The following is a 19375-nucleotide window of genomic DNA, read 5'->3' as shown; positions in this document are numbered from 1 at the left end:
ATGATAACAATATCTGGGTACATTTTTCAGATGAGTGCTGAGCTTAAGTTTACAAAAGAAATTGTTTCTCATGTGTATAAAACTAATGTACAAGATGAACAAACCTGAAAAAAAATCTCTTTGGTCTCTGCATGATTATAAATAGAAGTGAAGTTTTTTATGAGAGGAATTTTAATGATGTTCATTCCAATGTGAATTGTGTTTCCACTTTGATTTGCTAAATGGTGGCATGGGAATTGGACACATCTAATTAATGTATTTTTTTAAATCATCTGCTTTGTTATCATCCAGTATTGTCTCTATATTAACATTGTTTGAGCCGAGGTTTTTTATCCTCCTGCAATCCTTCTTCAATAATATATTCACCCTTGTTTACGGAAACATTGTCTAATTAATAGTGCCTCGGGTTCCAATTTACGGTAAAGTCCTTATTTCTTTCTTTAATCCCTTCCATTAAAAAAAATCAAAACAGATAAATTTTGTCATTTAAAGCTACTTGCAATAACTTCTTAGTAAGAACACATCTTTTCAGTCTTGTTTGTGAATTTTAATGTTCACTTGAAATGTCACAGTGAAAATTGGTTTTGTTTGTTTGTGGGATGATTTAGATAGCAGTTATCTTTATCTGGATGACATCTGTGTACCTCCATTGATTTAAACATAACTACACCCCTTACCGTGACCCTCCTTATGCACTTTATTAAGCAGTATGGCTATTTGATTATGTTTTGATTATGTCATGCAATATCTGTAGAAATGATGAAAAGATTTTGTCTATAGATATGCCTTCAGACTGGTTGTTGGTATTGTCATTATTTTTTTCTGAAACCTGGTAAATCAATTCAGAGGAATCTGATATACCAGTTTTGCCTGGAGTATATTGTGCTATGTTTACAGGAGACATTCAGATAACACCTATCTTGCTATTTTGGCCACAACAACACTGTCTACAGTAACGATTTTACACCTATGAAATTTCATATTGTAATACAGGGGTGGGCTTGATTTCTGTCTCGGTGGTGGTGGCAGGTGTAATGAGAATTCTCTGGGACAGTGCTGTTTAAATGGATGGTATTCTTTATTTTGAATGAAGTTATCACTACATGGGGTGAAGGGGAGAGAAATCTTTACTGGGCAGTGTGTCTGTGGGAACCTGTGTTGTATGCACATTGCCATGCCGTTAACACACTTGGGTCATCTTGAGTCAATTTAGCTGTATTGATCACAGCATGTATGAAGAAGTGTTGGGGTGTCTAATCAGCCCACAGCATGTAATGTTTTGAGAACATGTGTTTTATTACCTCTTGGTAGTATAGGAGTAATGCAGGATAATTTTTATTTTGCTTTGTTGTTATTCCTGTTAGACTTACCCATTTTAGTTAATTTTGTGATAATATTGGATATGTGTAAGAAAGAGCTGGAACCCCATCTACACTCTGCTGTTTCAGCAGACAGTATTCAACTTGTTCCAGCTGAACAAGCATTATGTTGTGTGATAGCAAAGCCATAATTTTTAAATTAAGTATGAAGCATTTACAACTAAGAAATAAAATAGAAAATGAAGAGTTTCTGATAAAAAACAATTTGGAATAAAATAATTAATAGTCAATCTGTTGATGATGCACTGTCTAATTCTGTCTTTTTTTGGCAGTTGATGAAAACGGTGAATAAAATGTGCCCGAATATCACAAGAATTTACAATATTGGAAAAAGCCACCAAGGACTAAAGCTGTATGCTGTTGAGATTTCTGACAACCCAGGAGAACACGAAGTTGGTTAGGATTTAGAAAAACTAAATCTGTTGAAGGGTGTCGGGCTTTTTTTTTTTTTTTCCCTTCTCATTCTCTGTATCTGCAGTAATTATCCCTGATGGAATTATATTCATGGCAGCAATGACTTCAAATGTATGTGGGAGGAACTTCAGTGCTAAATTTCTAAATTGGGAAGAGGAGGTAGAGCACAACGAGAAAGCATTTTGAATGTGGGATCAAATTCTTTAATTATAATGAATTTTATTCTTTACAATTTAAAAAAAAAAAAAGTGAATTTTAGTGCTAGGGATTTATTTAGTTTTGAATGAGAATTTGCTTTTTTATATGGGAGTTTTTGCATTGCAAGCAAAGACAGGTGAGATTTTTCAGTGTTATTTCACCGGTGAGTGTTGGGGTATAATGTCCTACAGTAATATAGTCCTTCAGAACAGAAATTCATTCTGTCTTCAGTCGTTGTGTGGAGATGAATAAAGAACTCACTGTGATCTGTTTAGGACAGCTGTTGGTATAAAGGTGACAGTGCTCTACCTTACCTGTGAATGCCGCAGTAGGTGCCCACCCCATGCTAGGAAGAGTGCTGCAACATGCTCCTAAGACATCTCTATGCTCTGCTGTAGAGTATGGAGCTGAGCAGATGACATCTCTCCGTAAACTTGGGGCTGATCTTAACCCCTGAATCTCTCACCCCCCTGTTACTGCGGGTAGGGACAGGGACTGCATCTTCAGTCAGGCTGCTGGGAGGGTGGACCTAGGCACAAATTATAGATTGTGCATTTTGGATCTATTGTATTTGATGTTTGCAAGTGTTATTCTTACAAAGGACAATTGAATTATGTTTTTTTTTGAATAGCTAGTACTTTTCCTAATCATTCCTGACATATTTTGCTGTTGAGTGCAAGTATTGTAGAATTCAATATAATCTTGAAAAATATATGTGAACCTATTTTGTGATTAGTGAAGGAAAAGGAGTGTGTGAAGTCAGAGATCAATCAGATAATGTTACTGGCTGATTATCTTTTCAGAGCCTTAACATCTGTCCAAATGAATTACCACCAAGGTATTTTTCATGTTATTTTTACACTATCAGAATGTCTAAGATCTATGTTTTCAACTTTCAGCAGGTAATTAAAAATTTGTTTTTAGTAGAAAATGTTGAGATTTTTTACACAGTGGCTTTTAGACATTACTGATACTGATGAGCCTGTTGTAGAAAGTGTACAGAAAGTAATTATTTTTTTCTTATATATTTTCACCTATCATTTGTTCAGTTAAGACATTTCTCTAACCTGTCTTAAGTGAAAAATTGCTGATTGACATCAATGAGTTTTGAGTAGATCCTTGATCTGCTGTTCTGACTACAATTCTGGCCCATGTGTTTGACAGGTGAACCAGAATTTCGGTACATTGCAGGAGCTCATGGGAACGAAGTGCTTGGACGTGAGCTAATCCTTTTGTTGATGCAGTTCATGTGTCAGGAATACCTTGCTGGGAACCCACGCATTGTCCACCTCATTGAGGATACAAGAATTCACCTTCTTCCCTCAGTCAACCCAGATGGATATGACAAGGCATATAAAGCGGTAATATGGAGGAATTAATTAGTTCAGTCAAGTTAATGAAACAAGCAATTTATTCTTATTTTTTTCCAGGGATCAAATTTTACAAGCAATCAGAAGAATAAGCTCAAAAGATAAAACCAAAACCATGCAAGCAAAAATAAACCACTGGAGCTTACCTGGGGAAAAAGCATGAAACAATTTTTTTAATGTGATGTTGGCTAGTATGAAGAAGTACATGGAAAGGAGGGGCACTAAGACTGCCAGAACAAACCATACTGAGGTGTACAGATCAGTGGAACACCATTATGGAAAATAGAAAATTCATGCAGCCTGTTTCTCATGGGACACCAATCTTAAGCCTATGAAAATTTGTGTATCTCTGCAGCTGAAAATTAATAGTGCACCTTTAAGAAGTGCACAGTGTCAGGCATTGTAATAATTCAGTCTGGAAGAAGACAGACAGCAGAAGGAAAAAATTCAGGGGCTCTATTCAAATGCACTGGAAAATCTTCCAGGACAGTCTATAGCTGCAGACTAGAATACAAAAGCTGCACTCACAGCCATAAAGGGATATGTTATCATCTCTAGTGCAACTCTGGAAAACCTGTCTTCAGTAGAAACCTTGAAAACAAAACAGAATGTTTTGTCTAGCCCCAGGTAATTTTTCCTGGCTTTGTTTTATCTTATTCAAGGTTTCATGTAAAATAGGGAGAAAAAAAAAAGTTAAAAATTAGTTTGTCTTTCTATTTCTCTGTATGGAATTACTTCTGCCACATCCCCAAACTCTTTTCTGGGGGACCACATGTTGTCATGTTCTCAATGAACTTTTCTCCTTTTTTTTTTTTTTTTTTTTTCATTCTAAGGGTTCAGAATTAGGGGGCTGGTCTTTAGGACGATGGACTCAGGATGGCATTGACATCAACAATAATTTCCCTGATTTAAACTCTTTGCTTTGGGAGTCTGAAGATCAGAAGAAGAGCAAAAGAAAAGTTCCAAACCATCACATTCCCATTCCTGACTGGTACTTGTCTGAAAATGCCACTGTAAGTAAAGCTGGTTTTGGAGAGAGGGGAATGCAAAGTCCAGGGCAGGTTGAAAGACTGAGCTTTATGCTTCTCAGGACCATGAGCAGCTCGTAGGTGAGGTTGCATACCTGCTCCAAACTAATTGCTTAGGCTTCCTTAATAGTCAATGGAAATAAAATTACACTTTAAAGTATAATTAGGTCCCATGCAGAAGCTGTTTTGGAAGGGAAAGGAAGGGAGGGTATTCCTGGAACATCATCTTTTCCCTGGGCTATTTGGAGAGCCTGGAGGATGTGATAGCCAAATTTGAGGCTGAAGCAAAGTAATGGAAACACACAGCAGGGCCCAGGTCTGTGAACCAGGCTTCTCCATATCTTTGCTGCATGGATGAGCTCTTTACCAACTCAGTCACCATGAAGGTTTCTCCTATTTTTATTTTTTTTCTTGATGTTGTTTAAAATAACATAATGCAAAACCACTGCAGTGGCTTATGCTAGCCATGTTTAAATTTAACTTACTTTTGCATGGCATTTTAAGTAACTGTTTATAGTGGCTGAGCTTCCCCTGTTTTGTGGGAAGGCACTTAACTGTGACAGTTCCATGGGCCTTAGAATTATTTCCATGTTTAAAATTCCTCATTTTGAGCACTTGTTTCAGCTGATGCCAGTGGGCACAGTCTGATATCTTTCTTGGTTGCTGCTTTAGATCGTTCCTTTTGCACAAATTACAAATGTTAAGGTTGTGTTAGTTTTTGTAGATTGTCACTGGAATTGAAGGTGAATCTGGCAGGCACCATAATTAACTGAAGCTTTTCTTCTTGGCCACATGTCTTGTGCTGGCTGCTCACTCCATGTTTAGCAACTCCCTGTCTACCTTTGAAAGGAGATTATCAAAACTCGCAGGTTGAAACAAAGCTCTTTCTCACAGGTGGCAGTTGAGACACGAGCAATAATCGCATGGATGGAAAAAATTCCTTTTGTGCTGGGTGGCAATCTGCAGGGAGGAGAGCTGGTGGTGGCATACCCCTACGACATGGTGCGGTCCCTGTGGAAAACCCAGGACTACACACCCACCCCAGATGACCACGTCTTTCGCTGGCTTGCATACTCCTATGCCTCCACACACCGACTGATGACGGACGCGAGGAGGAGAGCGTGTCACACAGAGGACTTCCAGAAGGAGGACGGCACAGTTAACGGGGCATCGTGGCATACCGTGGCTGGAAGTAGGTGTCTGTGGAAACTCCCTTGTGGCGTTACCCTGTTGAACGTGATAATGCCTTCACTGCCTGCTATTCATAGCGGGGGTAAAGGTGGTGGAATGTGCTCCAAGAGGAATATTTCCTCATCTGAAAGCCTGTCATGAGGTATCAGCAAATTGACAGAGACTGTGTCACTAAATACCCAGTGACAATTTCATTTACTACCCAGGTTTCCAATTTATTTTGTTTATTATGGTAATTATGTTAATAAGCAATTTATTTTTTTATTATGTTAATTTATGTTTTCTATATGTTCTATGTATTTAACTGGGGAAATAACAACATAGCTCAAACCCTTTAGCAGGTGAAACCTCTCAGCATTTTGCCATCTCAGAAGGTGTCATCAGAAATCTGCTGCCAAACTCCAGAAGTAGTCAGTGTCATAGCCGAGGTAGAGACTCCCAGAGGGGCCTGGGCCCCGTTGGTAATCCTCAGACAGGAAAACTATGACTTCAGCCTCTGCTCACTGCATTCTGTTGCAGACCAGCCCCCAGTGATGTTCATTTGAGTTGTAACGACATGCCACAGAAAGCTACTGCTTCCCTGCGCCCATCCTATCTGTAAAAGACTTGGACCACTTGTGATTAAACTTTGACCAGGCTCCACAAGCATTTTTGCTGCCAGAATAAATTACAGACTGCATCATTTGCTGCGTGCCCAAACCTGTCTCCCTGTCAAAGAGTGCAAAGGGGAAACTGTGTCCTGTAGTGCAGACAGAGCATCTATTTCCAGGGAAGCCCAATTAAACGCACATTGTTATCCCCAATAGGTACAGTTATCTATGGGTGTGCACTCAAACTGGCTCTGAACAGGCACTCTGCTGAATATCACACTTCTACTCAAAAACTGCTTCTAAGTGACAACATATTCTATGAAATTAAGAAGCAAGCAGCGTACCTGCCACCACTTGAATAACAATAGGAGCCACTGCAGACCTAATGGCAAACAGATGCAAGAAAGCAGCTGTGTGGACATGTTTTTGTTGGAGCTGGCTCTTGTTTGTAACTTGCAGGTAGTTTCAGTGCATAAACCTTTCTCGGTTTTGGACACATCTTTTACATTGGCCTGTGTACAGTTAATGCTGGCCAGCCATTGATGGCTAGAGCCAAGAATTAACTTTTCAAATATTTTTTCAGGAGGTTAAAAAGTGCTGGGTGAAGTTGGGGGGAAGAAAGATTGAACTGCTCAGATCATAAGGCCAGTGTCCAATGATACATTTCTATGCATTTCTGCAAATTCTAAAAAGAAACAAAAAAACCCTCCAAACTCTTAATGCCAACTTGACTGCTTAATTATCTAATTTATGAGCTTAATTTTCCTAAGTGCTACAGAAACATAATTATGAATCAATACAGAAAAGATGGCACTGGCCATGTCACTGACAGATATTGCATTAAGTAACATTAAGTAATGGTGTGCAATATAGATGGTGAATAGCATCTTGATTTCTTAGTAACAATTGCATATTGGATTTGGTTCATCTGTTCTGTTTTATTGAGTTAGGATGTTTCTCATTATATCGTACATCCTGCTTTATGCCATTATAATAAGTCTTCCAAGATTGTCTTTGAGAAAAATGCTTGAATATTGCTTTTACCTTTGTTCTTTACACCTTGGATTCTAGACTAAACCTCACAATATTTCTATGCAAGCTCACCCTACAACCTGCAGGATGGTTTTGGATGTTTTCTCTACATAGAGAAATTGAAGAGAACAATTTGTATAGCACTTAAATAAATATTTACACATATACATACACATGCACATATATATAAACACATTCTACAACAGTTATTCAACAGTACCTTGCAATGTAAAGGGTTATTCAAATACGATTCCAGATTTGTACATAAATTTCTCATGGAAAATGAGAAATTTTTTTCATTTTGTTTCCTCTGTTTTTCCATGACTTTATATATGAAGTTATGTAGGTCACTCAGCTTTCTGTTTATTTACCCTTTAATTCAATGCATAGCAGTTTCTTCTCCAAAGAGCTGCTTGCTTAATGACTGATGTCAAGGTGACACACCTGCATACTGCTGGCAGTCGGCTGCCCCCATAGGTTTGCTGAGCTTGAAGCTGCCCTTCCTCTCCCTCCTCACCCACTGTGTTGTGTGGCCTTGCAGTGACCATGCACATAAACCTTTTGCTGCTCATGCCATGGGAAAAATTTGTAAGGGATTTTTCTGATTCCTTCTCAGCACCAGAGAGTCCCTAGAGCAGTTGGTACACCACAGATATCAAACATCTCCCAGTGCCTTTGAAAGCCAACCATACCATTTCCTGCACGTATTCTGGACGGCAATGAATTCAAGTTTTTCAGCAGCTTGACATTATAATATTTCTGCAGTGGATGAACTGCACAAAGACACAAAACAGATGAACATTTTTTTATTATTTATTTCCAATGTTTTTGAGGCTGGATTTGCTCGTTCAGACATTACATGGAAAATTGCTCTTGGCAACATTATGTCATTTTCTAAAATATGTGTATTAAAACTGATCAATTACTGTGGGTTGCAAAACATCTCGCAATAGACTAATCAGGGTGCGATATAGTATGTGAGGGGAAAATAACTGTGACTGTTTCTCAAATGGAAGGGAAGCACATTTATGCAGAGTAGCATATGCCACTGTCTGATATTTAGGCTTTTTCCATCAACAAATGCAAAAAGTGTAACATCTGTATTACATAATCCTCCCGCTCTGCACCCAGAAGGCACTGAGGGCTCGTTAAATACTTGGCTACTGCTATGTGGTAATTGGACAGGACAGGATTTTTTATTTTCTTTAACTCTTTCCACTCAAAACTGCTTGGTGAAAGCATTTTCTGCTAATCTTTGGCATTGTAAAGGATAACATCTAATGTCATTAATAAAGTTATTTAAATATTTTTATTATTGAATGTAATCTTCTTGCTGTAGAGAGAGACCTACTTTCCTAACATCTTTCTAGTGTGCTCCAATCTTCACCAGTATCTTGTAAACTTATTCCAGATAAGGTTTCTATTTTATTTTGTACTGTTTTCTGCTAAATATCTAACTCCTTTAAGTTTTATGATAGCAAAAGGGCACAGCTCTATGCATCAAAGGAATTGAGGATGCAGTGCTGGGGCGAACCAATGACCCTGGCTGTCACACTGTGGTCTCGTGCCCTCTGTTTTAAGCATATAGAGGAGACGCTGTCTTTACTCTGCTGTTACTCTGGTGCTTCGTTACAGGAGACAAGGCATTCCTGAAAAAAAAGATTTTCCTTGCCAGATCTTCAGACTAAGCCAGCTAGATAAAAATCTGAGTTTTTGCTTGAAAAAGTTGTTTACTGCACATAAAATCGCCAGATCTGAATAATAGATTTAAATAAATAAATAAATAAAATTGTTTCTTTTTTTTTTATCCCTCCTCTCTGACAGGCATAAATGACTTCAGCTACCTGCACACAAACTGCTTTGAGCTGTCCATCTACGTGGGCTGTGACAAGTATCCCCATGAGAGCGAGTTGCCTGAAGAATGGGAGAACAACCGGGAATCCCTGATCGTTTTTATGGAGCAGGTATTTGACGGAAGAACAACACCTGAGTAACTTGATGACTCCTTTCAGACTGAAAGAGAGTTTAAGAAACAGCTCTGGCTTTCCCTGAGGTTGCTGTGACCATTTATGTTGAGCTTTATTGGGGCTGAGGCCCAGTGGAGCAGTGATATTGCTGTGATGGAAAGCAGGAGCTGAGTCACCTGCTGCTGCCTTCAGCATCTCCCAGCCTTGCCCCTCATGCTGTACCAATGCTGTCACTGAGGTTTTCAAAGCAGTCTGGGGTTTCTGATATATTTCTTACATGGCTGTAATTATTGTCCTGCTCTGGCAGAAGTTTCTACACAAGCTGCTAGGTAGCTTTAGGAAGTCAAATGTAGTTTTTAGGCTTCATGCTCACATTGTATCCCCAGGAAGGAGAAGCTGTCTGCATTGTGCAAATATTTCAGCTGTAACTGTGCTTATGTGAAAAACAGAAATGGTCACTATAATGTGAAGTCTGTGCCATACAGTCCCTGCAATTTTACTTGGATAACATCATCCCTTCAACTTCATAGGCTATTTCAAAGTAAGGTTTCACTAACACTTTGTGCTTCAAGTGATAGAAATTGCATGATTATTGATATTTATTAAAGAAAGTTTAACTGTAAGCAAAGCAGGCATATAATTTCAGCCAGACTGTCTTAATTTCAGAGGACAAAAAAACAAAGCTTGTTAAAATTTAGTAAATGTGCCACAGAGCTTGCCAGAAAAGAGCACCTAAAAACCCTTTATGTTTGCTTCATCTGCTTTTTTAATCTGTTTCTTGAATTTGATGTTTCTAGGATCCCAATAGACATTGTAAATGGATTCACAAGCGTGAACCCCAAAACAGGAATAAGATGCACGTAATTGACATGAGGAATTAATGAATTGCTCTATCTTCCTAATGATGGCACTGCTCATTGCTGTGTAATGTTTATTTATTTATTTCTCCTCATAGGTCCATCGGGGCATCAAAGGCATAGTGAAAGATGTACATGGAAGGGGAATCCCAAATGCCATTATTTCGGTAGAAGGTGTTAACCATGATATTCGCACAGGTAACAATAATAAAATTAAAAATAGTTTTAAAATAAAAAGTCAGCACAAATTAATAAATTTATGGTTAAAAAAAAAAAAAAAAAAAAACAGAAAAAAAAATAATAACTTCACTGCAACTTTGAAGTCTTTTTTTTTTTTTTTTTTTCCTGAGGAAAACCAGCAGAGAGATAATCCAAGGAGAGCATTACAGAAGTGATAGTATTTGGGGGGCTCTTCTCTCCATGGCATAGCTGCATAGATGAGAATAGAACTATGGTTTCTTTTTGGACCCTGTTCCTCTTCTTCCCACCTCTTTTGAAGTACTGAGCAAATATCCCTGTATCTACCCAAAATCTGGAGACAGAGTAAGGCTGTGTTAAAAGAGAAATCATTCTTCCTTTTCTCATGAAAAGATAATGCAGCTCTAACCCAGAGTAACCGCAGCACAGCTAAACAAGGCTGTAGTAGTAGCTCGTTGCACAGAGTGCTTCTCTGGTTATGGGAATGTGTTGGAGATGTGATCCAGAGCTGTGTCCAGAGGAGGAACAGCTGCTACAGGGAAGGGGAGTTTCACACGCTTCAGAGTCTTCTGCAAAGCGTCATAAAAGATAGCCTGATGGGGCTCAGCTGAAACAAGGACTTGAATGGGTGGATTGCAGCCCGGAGAATTACTGTTCTATATGTATTTAAAAAAATAAATAAATGGACAAATGGACAGATGCCTTGTTTGTACAGCCTTTGTCTATACCGAGACACAGATGTTTATATTCAGAGTAAATTCCAGGCCTACTTAATGGCCTGGCAAGGAGTCATGGTTCTAAATAAAGTACTGCTTTAAATAGATACCAGCAATGACAGGATTAATGGTAATACCCGAAAACTGTTGTTGGCAGGTTGGGGGCTGGATAGTGTCCATTGGCTGCTGTAGTTGTGTAGGTCCTATACAGTCCTTTATGAAATGGTCATCGCTGTGCTTGTGAGCTCTGTTGTTAGAGGATCCAAAGAGAGTACGGAGCAGGGAGAGGAGCGTGGGGAAAGAGATGGCCAAGCAAGACCTGTCATTAGCAAGAGTCTGTCTGATTGCTTGCTGCTGAGGTACAGGATGGCACACTGATCTGTTGGCTGATCCTAGGTTATGGAGCATCACAGAGCATTAGATAAGAGACTTCCAACTCTTCAATGTTTTATCTGAGCAGATAATAATCTTGGGATATCTAACTCAGTTTACAATTAATTTTACTTCAGTGCTACCATGTCTCTGTTGTTAAAGAAAACATTGGATGGCAGATACTTAATTAGGCAATAATGACTCTTCCTTAAATATTTCAAAATGGGACCAGTGGGAAATGATAGTGGGAATGAAAGTAATCAGCTGGTCTTCCCTGTCTTGGAAGACTGCCATAAACGGTAGGTTGCACTGCTCTGGTAATGGAATTAACATATTACTCTGCCTGAGACCAAACAAATGCAAGGGGAAATTAATCTCCAGCTCTCTGTATGCTGGATTTCTACATGAAAGAAAGATCAGCTGTCTAAAAACAGTGGACAAGCATATGGAAAGAAGTCCTGGTAGCATGGTAATAACTGTGCAAGGTTCCAGAATGCAGTTTGTAGCACTTGGGAAGCTTGCAGCTCTTTGGATTAGGTGTTGAGCAGAACTTCTGTGGTTAAGGTCAATCTGAACTTCTTGGTACAAGCAAATGTAATTGTTTCATAATTTTTATTTATTTATTTAATGAGAAATACTGAATTTGACACTGTGTTTGGGAATCACTTTATAAATGGGAAGATGGGAGTTCTATCTTGTTTTATATTACACAGATAATGTACATGTTGGTTTTGAAACAGCAGAATTTATGGTGCAGAAAAAAAGCTAAAATGACACAGCTTCAGAGAAAGAAGGCAAGTTGTCAGAATTTGCCTTTCATTTATACATTTTAAATGAAAAATGAATCAATTTAAAAGTCTGAGTTGCCTTGATATAAAAATAGTCCAAGTGGAAGAAAAATTGTGGCCACTATCTTTATTCATGTAAATTTTGTTTAAAGTGATCTAGGCTGTAAGGTACCTGCTTTTTCTTTGGTACACTGATGTTGTTGACTACCCTGTACAGCAGACAAAATTGTGTGAAAAGGCCTTTTAATAATATTTTTTTGTTTTGAGAACATTTCTCTGCTCTTTTCTGTGGACAAAAAAAAAAAGTGCACAAAAAGTCCTTTATTTTCTCTTGAAAGTACAATATATCTTACTGAAAAAGGATACTGGTGGCACTAAGCTGATAATATTAACAGGCTAATTGAAATTATTGATTTAGAGAGCAAGAGCTTTATGGAAAATTATTCCATTTTCTTTTGATGTAGGTGTAATTATTGCTTCACTCTGATTGCATGGTGTTACAGTTAGATGTGGACTATGCTCTATGAGATAACCTTCAGAAAAGAGTTCATCGATTGGATGGATAAATGTACTAGACACCCTTTTTTCCCCACATTGCAAGTGCAGGCAATTATTTGGGGTGCCTTCTCGATCCCACTAGCAGAGGTCAGTGGACTTTCCATTACCAAGAGGGAAAGGAATTTGTAAAATGTTTGTGACTTACTATGGCCTCTGGGCATATCAAATCATATGCCAGTGGCATCTTCCCAAGTATCTGGCAAAAGGTTATATTTTTTTATATCACCTGCTTGTTTTTGCACTGCATTAGCTCATTATTTTTTTTGGATGGGTAGATCGAATGTGCCCTGTTACCAGAGTAGGAAGCAGACTTGAGCGTATTGAGTTTTTTCAAACTTGTGCCTGCATTTCAGGTTTGGATTGCTCAGGTGGAAGTGCAAGGATAGGGAAAGGACCTCTCAATACAGAAATTAGCCCACTGCAACCTTTTCATGATAGTACAGAGCCTCTCCTCCTGCACCCACTGGACAGCTCCAATAAAAAGTAACTGGAAGGTGGAATTTCTAGTGTTTTAACTGCTTGTATATACTAGCAGGAGGGAAACAAGCAAGCCAAGTGTCATTACAGAAAAGACCACCTTCCAAAAGCCTAGAGATCTCTCTTGTGACACCTCCCATCACGGCCTGTATGCACACATGCATGTACCCACAGAAACAAAAGCCACCCAACCTGTGGCAGCCTCTGACTGCTTGCAGTAAACAATTAAGACAATGCTAAACCTGGAGTATTTAGTGTCTTGATCAAGAAATGTACAGTTCCCTTCTAGTGAAGCTTCTCTGTACTGGAGCCTTCACCAGAATTCAAAGACAGATGCACATTTCTGTATGATTTTTGCAATTAAGCATAATTAATTTAATTTCACACAGTGTTCAGAGAAAGATTTATGAGTATTTTGGTAAACTTGATATGCTTTCAGCATACATTATGTAACCAAACTGAAAGATTTTGAAGTACCATTTAGTTAATATTTAATAGCATTAGTCTCAGCTAAGTATATTTCTAATGTTATAATTCTCCAGGTTTTTTCTCCTTGCTGACTGCCTCTTCAGCAGAGAAAAGTTAAGTTTTAGTTATTGTATGCCCTGGCCATGCATCACCATGACTAGATTTCCTGGGACCTCTGTAGATAACAGCGTATTAGGATAATTTTTATAATGTCTTTAAATTCTTAACATTTAGTTAAAGTCATTTAGTTGTAAAAGGTTGATTGATTGATCCTATCAGGCTCAAAGAGCACCCCTCTTAACTAGAGTGTTTCTGGAGTTGTCTGACACATTTAATTTCTAATATGTATATTATGTATATATGCTACATTTTTATTTTACCTGAGTGGACATTAAAATTTCTTTCTAGACCCAGCTATTGGATATGGACATAGCCTTCCTTCAGCCTTCTTCCATTGGAGACTGTTATTTTAGTAGTCTTAATATTAGATAAAAGTGCCTGTATTTTTAATTGTTTCTCTTGCCATCTGCTCTGATTTTTATTTATTTATTTTTTACCTTCTGCATCATTTAACCTAATTAAAAAAAAAAAAAAAGAAACCAAAAAAAAAACCAACCTTACCCTTTTACTCTGGTATTAAATTCTGGGTGATGACAGCTGACAGAAGCACTAATGTCTAGTTACTTGTGAATGAAAAGGAGGTAAAATGCATCGTGCTTAACAGCTTAATATCCAAATGTGTAATGGTTTCCTTGTGGTGTGTGAACCTGCAGATTTTTTCCTGGCTTTGTGCAGGGTTGTGATGAACTGCCTGCTAAACGTGTCAAAAATTATGGGTCAGCTTTGAATCCCAGGGGCTAAAGCCAACATCTGAGCAGGGATGAATTCACAGCCGCAAGTTGGGGGCATGCAGCCTTCACTAGGGTGTCAATGGACCTAACAATAAAGGAGAAGAACTAAATAAAGTGTTCCTCAGAGGATCCTTTCTAAGAGTGCCATTCCTAAGGTCTTGAGAAAGAGCAAATCTAAACCTTGGCCATCACCAAGTAAGGCTGAAGTGGCTGAAAGAAACACCTGAGCAAGGTGGTGTGCAAGAACTAACAGTATCAGGTGTGCTTGCACACAATTTCATGCTTGCAGTCAAAAGCTTCAATATCAGGGTATAGTAGATATTGCTGTTTTGCTAACGCTTGCTGCTTGTAAACACTTTCTGTTTTACAAAGGCCTAAATCAAAATATTTTTTCTTTAAACAGAAGCCAGCTAGTCTGATTTTTTTCCAAATAAAATATTTTCATGCAAATTGTCTTTAGTTTTTGCAACACTACGTTGTAAGCAACCCAAGGCTAGTGGTAGTAGGGCTGTCAGTAAATATTAGTACTAAAAACAAATAAACAAAAACTCTTTGTATGCAAGATGTTTCATTTCTATTTATATATATAATTGCATATTTGAATATGCACTTTCAGTCCACAGTGGGTCTTCCCTGGATAGGCTGAAAAATTAATTTCAGATGTTGATATTTCATTGTTTTTAGTCCTCAGTGATGCATACTTCCTAGTTAAAATAATATTTTAAAAGAAGTCTAAAACCATCCTAGTGTATATATGGGTAAACCAAGATGAATGGAAAGGAAAGCCCTAATTCAATGAGGTGTTAAAATACAATGTTTTATGCACAAGTGATTTAGTTGATTACAGTGACTCTGTTTATGCATTTACAGGTAAGCAAGTGGTGAAGTACCCTGATGAATTATAGTTTGTAAGAAAAATAGCATAATAAAGCTCAATGTAAGATTTTATGGAAGGGGATGCTTAGATCTCAGAGTCGATATGGTACACACTCTCACATAGCCCCACCACCAACCTACATGTGTACAGGTGGTCTGGCCAGGACCTCATGTGGTGCAAGTAGGTCCCTGCTTAAGAAATGAGCCCTGTCCTAAAACCATCCCTTTTTCCTAACAGGAGCTGATGGGGATTACTGGCGGCTTCTCAACCCAGGGGAATACGTGGTCGGCGTGAAAGCAGAGGGCTACACCGGCGCCACCAAGACCTGTGAGGTGGGCTATGACATGGGAGCCACCCAGTGCGACTTCACCATCTCCAAAACCAACATGGCGAGGATCAAGGAAATTATGAGGAAGTTTGGGAAGCAGCCGATCAGCCTGTCCCTGCGGCGGCTCCGGCAGCGGGCTCGGCAGTGGCGGCAGCGGAGATAGGCCTCAGCTCTGCCTCGATCAGCCCAGCTGTAGCAGTAGTGAGAGTTATGTAGCCCATCTCTTCATACGCATTTTCCTGCACGAGGCCTTTCTGTTAGGGGAGCTGGATGTGGGTTTGTCATTTTGGAGAAAAATTTTTGGAAACAAAATTCAGTTTGAGTTGAAGAGAAATAAGCCCCAGTGTGTGGGGGGAGAGGCGGAAGGAATGTAAAAAGATGTTTTGAGTTAAACTGAAGTGATTTTTTTTTTGCCTGTGGATTATTTAATCCTTTGTAAATCTGTTTTCTTTAAATATAGAAAAGAAAAAAAAAAAGAGATACTTGTACATGAGAAATGTTGTTTTGAAAGAAAAAAATGAAAAATGGTGTTTCTAAAGTATAAAATTGATATATTTTTGCAATTCAAAAAAGTTTTAACGCTCTTTACATTTTATCCACATATGGGAGGAAAGCTGAGAGGGCACAGCTTCTGCTGAACATTATTAAAATGTGTCAAATTTCAGTCTCTTTCCCTGAAAGAGACTTTTGGACAAGCATCATAATCTGATTGCTGAACTTAATGCCCAGAACATTTTCACTTCTGGTTTAAAAAGCTGTATTTTCTAAACCTCTAAGAAAAAGTTGCTTGATAAACATCACTGCAGCACTGTGCCATAGCGCATCCTCTCTGACCCAGGAGAAGGACTCAAAATGAAGCTTTCATCATAGATGCAGGCTTGGTCATGGGCATGTATATAGTTCACAAATCCCCTGGCAGCATCTTTTTCCTTGATTCTGGCCTGCCTATAAGTGCCTTTTGTGCTCATGCACACCTTGTGTCCCTGACTTTCATAACATGCAAAAAATTCAATGTTCCTCTACATGGTCTCTTCATCTTACCACTACAGCTACTGCTTTTCTGGCCTCACTACTCTTAGTGCTGGATTTCTGCTTTTTTATTGCCTTGTAAGTAACAAAGTTGTACAGCAGGATAGGATTGAGGTTTGGTAAAGATGCAGATCAGATCTAGGAAAGAATGAACTAAATAAACACTCATCAAACCATCAGCTGGTGAAAATCAACTTTGCTCTGTCAACTTCAATGTCATGACCTTAGTTATACCAAAAGAAGGGCCAGCTGTACCTTTTTAGCCAGTCAAAAGTCTGTGGATAAACAAACATTTTTAATATGCATGGTAGTGAGGCTGCAATGTACACTTCCAAATAGAGTTTGTTTAAAACTTTTTAATTGCTATTACAGTTCTTGCCTATCTTGATATGGTTCTTGGAAAAGACATTCACCCAACTATCACTCAAAACAGGAGAAATAAACTAAATAGAAAACTTACTGTAAAAATATTGCTTGCCATCTGTGCTAAATCTTTTTTCTTGTCAGCAAAGAATCTTGTAAACACAAAAGGCAAAAGATTTCAGAATGAATAATATAATCATGAACCCTTGCATAATAAATAGTCCTATTATTAAATTTCATAGACAATTCCAGCCTATGCTTGTTCTGCAAATTCCATTAAATAACAGCAATGTATTTGACAGCAAAGGCACAAAGAAAATAACAGGGTGCACACATAATTTTCTATAACTGAAATTATGGAACTCCAGCTCCTAGTCAACATCATTTAAATTAAATAATAGATGTAAACAAAATAATCCAATCGTCACATTAGCATTTTGAATGATGTTTTACTTTTTTCACTCTATTTACCACCTTTACAACATTCTGTGTTCCATATTTTTATTTTGAGCTACAAACTTAACAGCAAAGTTGTCAAGAAGGTTTTTTTTAGCATCTGAGAAAGGACAAGTGATTTCATTCTTTTTTCAGGTAATGATGAGAAACTTTTTTTTTTTTTTTTTTTTTTTTTTTAGTAGTGACAGCATAAAAATTTTCCTGCTAATTTTCCTGCTAATTTGCCAGCATGCCTGATTTTTGTGTTATGAACTGATGAAGTTCCTTAGGTAACTTCTTTCTTGAATCCTACGAAGTCCCAGTCATTTTGATGGGGGGTTGTTTGCACAAAGATGCAAACAGGGCAATGAGGAGGCACATTTAATTCACTAATATTCAGATTGAAGGTGGAAATCGCTAGCTGGACGGTCAGTCCTGACAGGTCAGTTCTTTCTACCTTGCAATACCTTTTCAGGCTGTTCTGAGATTAACTTTATAAACCCAACTGTCCCTATGCTCTGTTCCCAGGTATCAGGTTATCTCAACAAACAAGACATTTTTTGTTCAGTAGTGAGAAGTGGATCTCATGGGAAGGCATTTGATGTCTGTTAGCTAAAATAAAGTGGATTCTGATTGTTGCAGACCTCACTAACATAAATGCTGAAGACAGTGGCCCTGGTGTTCTCTGTTGGCAGTGACTAGTGCTTAAATGTACTTGAGTGTAGCAGAACTATGACTAATGCAGGTGACCTTAGTCTGTTTTGGTCCAGGCATTACTAAATAAATGGCCTAATAGACATCAAGTATAGTCATCACTGCAATTATTTTGTGTTTGTTCAGCACCTTTAAACTGAACGCTCAAGTTCAAAGGAATTTTACTAGTAACTTCAGACACGTGAATATCTCATGCTGAGATAAGATGCTTATGCCTGCCCTGAATACAATAATAGCAAAATGAAGTGTGCCCTATTTGCTACTATAGTAATGCACTTGGGAGTTAAAATGTTCTTTCCTTTTTTTTTTTTTTTTTTTTTTTCTTTTTAAATACATGGTACTGCTATTTAATCTCCACATATATCCATGCCACAAACCAATAAATTCAGATGCCAGTATTTTCTAGTTATCTACTTTTTCCCCATCTTTAAAATAGTATTTTATTCTAAATTCTGTGTTTTTTATCTCCTTTCATTTTATTGTTGTAGGAAAATTTGTAACCCTAAAGAAAAGAAAGGAAATAAATCTTAAGATAGATACACTCCTTTTATAATTACAGTTTCATTTTAACAGCTACATATATGAGGATTTTTCCGAGCTTTGATCATTCCTGATATAAAGGAAAAAAATACAATTATTTCAAGTAATAAGAAATTCAGCTCCACAATCTCACCCACGCAGTAAAGGTTGAACAAATAAAAGGTTGTAACAGGATGTATTCCACTCTCTTTGATAATACCAGCCATCAGTCTTCTGCTCCCATGCAGAGTGCTGACAGTCATAAAACACAGCATGAGCTGGCTGGCTTCTCCTTGAGTCCCCATGTCATGCCATCTAGTTATTCATTTTTTATCTGTTTAATTATCATAGTTTCTATAACCACCTCTCAATTTTTGTCATCCTTTTTAGTTACTACAGGTATGCTGCCCACTGGAAGACAGGTCTTAGTATCTGCAAATTGGCTTGAGAATGCTGAAGCCAATAGTACTGTATCTACTAAAACGATATCTACTTACACATGTTGGTATGAGTGTACTGAATCTTGGTAATCTCTAACTCAAATTTAATCTGCTGGCACCAGAAGACAAGTAGGATTATCTGAGTATTGTGATGTTGAACTCATTGTGGGTAAAATACACTGATAAAAATGAATGCAGATTAAGTTATTGACTACA

General features: G+C 38.0%; 1 protein-coding gene across 2 annotated transcripts in view; it reads left to right on the top strand.

Moving 5' to 3' along the window:
• Positions 1-18301, top strand: part of CPXM2 (carboxypeptidase X, M14 family member 2) — a 72438-nt gene extending 54137 nt beyond the window's left edge. For both annotated transcript variants that reach the window (XM_068689085.1, XM_068689086.1), the window contains 7 exons: positions 1652-1775; positions 3156-3352; positions 4195-4374; positions 5284-5581; positions 9027-9166; positions 10125-10224; positions 15569-18301. In XM_068689085.1, the coding sequence (XP_068545186.1) occupies positions 1652-1775; positions 3156-3352; positions 4195-4374; positions 5284-5581; positions 9027-9166; positions 10125-10224; positions 15569-15822 (1293 nt within the window). In that variant the 3' untranslated portion in view covers positions 15823-18301. The remainder of the gene's footprint in view (positions 1-1651; positions 1776-3155; positions 3353-4194; positions 4375-5283; positions 5582-9026; positions 9167-10124; positions 10225-15568) is intronic.
• Positions 18302-19375: the final 1074 nt, after the last annotated feature.

The sequence above is a fragment of the Anas acuta genome, chromosome 7 (assembly GCF_963932015.1).
Source record: "Anas acuta chromosome 7, bAnaAcu1.1, whole genome shotgun sequence".
In the NCBI taxonomy this organism is placed as follows: domain Eukaryota; kingdom Metazoa; phylum Chordata; class Aves; order Anseriformes; family Anatidae; genus Anas; species Anas acuta.
This window is presented reverse-complemented; position numbering and strand designations above follow the sequence as displayed.